The 4781-nt window shown below is 27.6% G+C and overlaps 1 protein-coding gene across 1 annotated transcript; it reads right to left on the bottom strand.

Moving 5' to 3' along the window:
- Window positions 1-585: 585 nt before the first annotated feature.
- Window positions 586-2734, bottom strand: LOC101490611 (probable caffeine synthase MTL2). Its single transcript, XM_004500743.4, has 4 exons — window positions 2569-2734; window positions 1848-2252; window positions 1290-1547; window positions 586-1113 (listed from the first exon to the last, which is right to left on the bottom strand). Exons 1-4 carry the CDS (start codon window positions 2641-2643, stop codon window positions 736-738), a joined length of 1116 nt encoding a protein of 371 aa, XP_004500800.1. The 5' UTR covers window positions 2644-2734; the 3' UTR covers window positions 586-735.
- Window positions 2735-4781: the final 2047 nt, after the last annotated feature.

Genomic DNA, 4781 nt, shown 5'->3' with positions numbered 1-4781 from the left:
ACATAATGTAATACAAAAATATATTTTGAATGACACTTCACATAATGTAGTTTTGTGTTTTTCAATATTCTTAATTATGAATTAAGAGCTTTTTTATTTTATTTTATTGAGTACTTCTAGCACCAACCTAACAAGGAACATTTTCTTCTTTCTCCACCTTATTAATTTGATTCTCGGAGAAAAAGTCTGATGGTTGTCTTTTCTAATAATAATAAGTAGTTGATACATTAACATTACATACCAAAGAAATAATAGTTTTTTTTTACTAAAAAAAAATAGGTGATACAATTGTATCAACTACTTTGTTATAACCTTATAAAATGCAATTGTATAATCGGAATATTTCATTGTGGATAGTTATTATCTAATCATTGGTTGAAATAAGATAGACTATTTCAGTTCAACAATGGTGCATCAATTTTTTAAAATGCGTCATTAACTTAAACGAAATTCAAATTCAAATTTAATGATACGACCAATACTCCTTTTCCTCTAGTGGTTGGACCATTTACAGATATTTTATAATTTTACGGTTCATAATTAATGGGAATATATAAAATACATGAGTGAATAAATACTAAACAGTTGATTCCAAAATTAAAATTTCAAAGTAACAAATTATACGCTTACATCAAATTGTATAATATAATAATAACAGCATTAATTTACTCGCATTGCTTAAAATAAAAAAATATAGTCCATAAGTCAAAGTCTTTGATGAAAGGTTCAACAATTTCAAGTACGTTTAGTGATGTGCATGACTAAATTAGCGAGCTCCAATTTCTCAACTCCATAAAGTTGAACAATTTTGTTTTTGAACCTTATGAATAATTCATCCATGATTATTTCTCCAAACTCTGACTTCAAAATTGGTTCAGCAACAGCTCTTATATATTTTGCTACTGCCTCAGCTCTTGTGTCTTCAATTCCATCAACATTATTAAGAGAGTAATCATCACTCACATCAATGTTTTTTATCCAATCCGTTCTAATTGTCTCTAACCTTTGAACATGAAAAGATCCTTCTTCTTCAATCACTTGTCTAATTTCATTTGATGTAGGACAATAGGATGGTATGTTAAAAGAGTCCAATTTTGTTTGCTCTATCAATTCCTACAACCAACAAATAAAGTTTTGTTTTTATATACATTAATTTGCTCCATTTATTGTCACACAATTATTAGTGGTGTGCATGTTTAGGCCTTTTTAAAATTAATATTTTATTTTTTATTAAGATTTTTTAAAGTTGAATAAAATGTTTGATTAATTAATTAGTAATAATTAATTACCTCAGCGGCCATGTCATTGAGTGCCATGCCAATAACAACCCATGCATTTATGAGTTCATTTAGTTCATCTCTGCCAATAAGTGTTAGGACCATAGCACCACCAGAAAGGAGTTCACATGAACGTGATTTCAAAAATAATGTGAAGTCATGTTGAAATTGTGCAAAGTATGCTTTGTGGACTTCTGGAGGGCTTGTCCTTGTTAAGTAAATTGCTCCTTTGTTTAATGGTTTTTCAGTATCTTGCAACACATCCGGAGTCTGTCGCAAAATTAATCATAGTTGATTAAGTTAAGAATCATACACGATAATTTAAAGAAATTCACTTGAGTTTTGTCCTATATTAAAAAATATAAAATTTTGTATAATATTTTTTCTTTCGATTTTAATCTTTTAGTTAAATTATTTTATCTACAATTTTATCTTTTTTTTAATCAATCAAATATCTGAATTTTTGAAATAAACATATCAAAATTTGCACCCTCTATATATTTTTATAGAGAAAAGTGAATATATGGTGACGTATGCGCAAAGTAAAAATTGCAATGAATATATATTTACCTTAGAAAGCCAATGGAGACTAAAGGAGGAATGAAAAAAATGAATGGAATTATTGGGAAAAAGTCTACCATAAAATGAGCCTGGTGTTCCACTAAAGAAACAAGGACCAAATTTGTTTCCCTTATCTTGTTGTAGTCTTCTATGAAAATCAGGGAGTGATTTAAAGGTGGTGTTGAAGTCATTTCCAAATAGGTCATTGAGGAAAAACTGAAACACTGGTGGTTCATGACTCATGGTTTGACTCAATGCATCAATAGTGTTGATTATGTTAGTTGCCACCAAAAGTGCATTTGGTCCTGATGAACAACCTAAGTCAGCCACTATCAAACAATTTGGAATATTTGCACAATACAATCTCATTATACTATCTTCAACTATATGTTTCGCGGTAAGCATCACCATTCTCTGCATATAAAAAGAAAAAATATCATATATAGCTTAATATTTTCAATATAGAAAATATATATTAAATATGTGATCCAACTCAAGTAGTTAATGAATTTTAATTAGGATGAATTGTTCGGAATAATCAGATTTTAAATTGTGACTATAATAATTTTTAATTAAAACTCACGTAACTATTGATAGAATTCTAAATTATTGGAATCTAATTTCTTTATGATTGAAGCATTAAAAAAATTCAGATATATATATTTGGTAAATATTGATATATATAGCATGCAAATACTACAAACAAAAAAAAAAAAAAAGATTTTATAACCTGAAATGTGGAGTTATTTGCGTAGCTTGTATCTCCCTCACCACCATTCATGTGAAGGACTTGTTCAACTGCCATTGCTATAAAGGATCGATGTGAAACACTTGAAATTAATGGAGAAAAGGAATGTTTGTGAAGCACGTATGTGAATGAGCTTAATTAAGAGAGGTTTGTTGCATTCCTTTTATAGTATAACGATGCAATATAAAATAATATATAGTCGTCTAATATGAAAGGGAGCAACGACATATTGCAAGTGTACAAAGTTCACCTACCAAATGTCATTGTCGTCACTTAACAAATTAACATGGTGCCAAGTTGAAAATAAAAATAAAAATAAAAATATAACATGACCAAAAAATAAGTATAGATCAAATTACGTCTTCCCTTCTAAATTTTTGGATAACTATATGTTATTTGTTAGATTTTATGACCAAATTGTCTTTTAAGACCAAGTTGTCTTTTAAGACCAAATTGTCTTTTAAGACCATATTTTTTTTATAATACGCAATTTTTGTTTGTTCTTTTTTTTAGGGGAGATGTTAACAACTAAGAAACAATAATGGTTGTCAAAATTTTAGTTGAACAATTCTGACCAGCTGACATAAAGTATACGCACGATTTTAAATGGAGTTGTGATTCACTATGAATTTAAGACAACTTCATTTATCCATCTATTTTTTTTCTTTGTTACACATTACTCGCCACATCACGTTTTTTCGCTTTTTTTTCCGTTCTTTTTCAACTATGGGATTAATTTCACTAATCCAGGAATATTATAACATTTTGCTGGTTCACGGGCCTATTTTTTTTTTTTTTTTAAAAATAAATATTTAAATAATACCATAACAACTACATGCGAAGCATTTCTTAATTCTTATATTTCGAAAGAGAAGCTAGCTCACATTCCCCATCTATTGATAGATGCAACCTACCTTGAAAGAAATACTTCGACTTAATTAATTAAAATACAGATTAGTTACGCACACGAATAAGGATCTTTCTTATTAAATTATAAGAGAAGTATATATTATCTTACATAATATGTTTAGACGATAAAATGTGTACCAAACATTGTTATATAGTTTTTAAGACTAAAGCTATGCATTAACAATTGACTTCATGGGCAAATTTTTATTTTATTTTCAATAAGCAAATTTTGTATTAATGAGAGTAAGGATACTACAACCCTTACAACGAAAGATACAATTTAAATTTACTATTTAACATAAAACTGTTGGATTTGTGTTGGTGACAATTGCTGCAAGACTTTAATAGTGAAGTTGGTAATGAAGATTATATGTAGCAAATTTTAAAGCGTATTGTTACGTTAGCCTTTAGGTTCGATTCACCTTCATCAATCGGATGCAAATGAGATAACCAACGAATCCCTTTCAAGAGTACTTTCGAAAACCTTGATAAGAATATTTTTCAATAGTATGTTACAAAAAGAATATTTTTTATCCTTCACTCATGCATTAGAGAAGATTAATATGACTTAAAGTATGAGAATAGATGACAAAGAGGTACAATTCTTGATTCTTCCATTTTGTTTCGCGAAAGGATATATGCATATAACATTACTATTTCACATCTAGAACACAACCATTGAACCAACAATTAAATTATGTCAATTAAAATCAATTACACATACATATATTCAGCAATATTTTAGAAATATCTCACAAAAACAATTATCCATTTTTTATGAAGAGCCGTAAAATTTCCACCTAATCTTGTCCTTGATGATCATACTATAACAAAACAATAAACAATTCTAATTAGTGTGTGTGGTTGTTTGAGCTTAAATAAAAATAATTTTTATTTTAGAAATTTTAGAGATTTGTTTAAAAATGAATTTTTTTTTTAATTTCCGTTTGTTTACTATCATAAAAATGATTTTTTAAAATGATTTTTAATCTGTTTGTAAATGTACAATTTTATAAAAGTGATTGTTTAAACTACAAAATTACATATATCATAATCTCATAGAATGAGAGAAAACTGTTACAATTGAGTGCATGAATCTGTCACGATTAATTGAGGACAATTTTGGATTTTTTAAAAATAATAAAGATAATTATATCATTTTCTCTTTATTAATGAGTTAAATTTCGTTTTTTTAAAACTTGTGGCATTTTCTCTCTTATCTATCACATAAGCGAATTTGATAAGCTACTATTTTTAGATATTCATTTATTGCCAAAAAATAATTT

This window comes from Cicer arietinum, chromosome 5 (assembly GCF_000331145.2).
Source record: "Cicer arietinum cultivar CDC Frontier isolate Library 1 chromosome 5, Cicar.CDCFrontier_v2.0, whole genome shotgun sequence".
Lineage (NCBI taxonomy): Eukaryota > Viridiplantae > Streptophyta > Magnoliopsida > Fabales > Fabaceae > Cicer > Cicer arietinum.
The sequence above is the reverse complement of the archived record's forward strand: the minus strand, read 5'-3'. Positions and strand labels throughout refer to the sequence as shown.

What these genes read in the sequence shown, in the direction of transcription:
- LOC101490611 (XM_004500743.4), bottom strand. Translation starts at nt 2,643, where the DNA reads ATGGCAGTTGAACAAGTCCTTCACATGAATGGTGGTGAGGGAGATACA. An exon ending in GTCTCCATTGGCTTTCTAAG is followed by an intron (nt 1,548 to 1,847) that starts GTAAATATATAT and finishes ATTTTGCGACAG; the next exon opens with ACTCCGGATGTGTTGCAAGA. An exon ending in TCAATGACATGGCCGCTGAG is followed by an intron (nt 1,114 to 1,289) that starts GTAATTAATTAT and finishes TGTTGGTTGTAG; the next exon opens with GAATTGATAGAGCAAACAAA.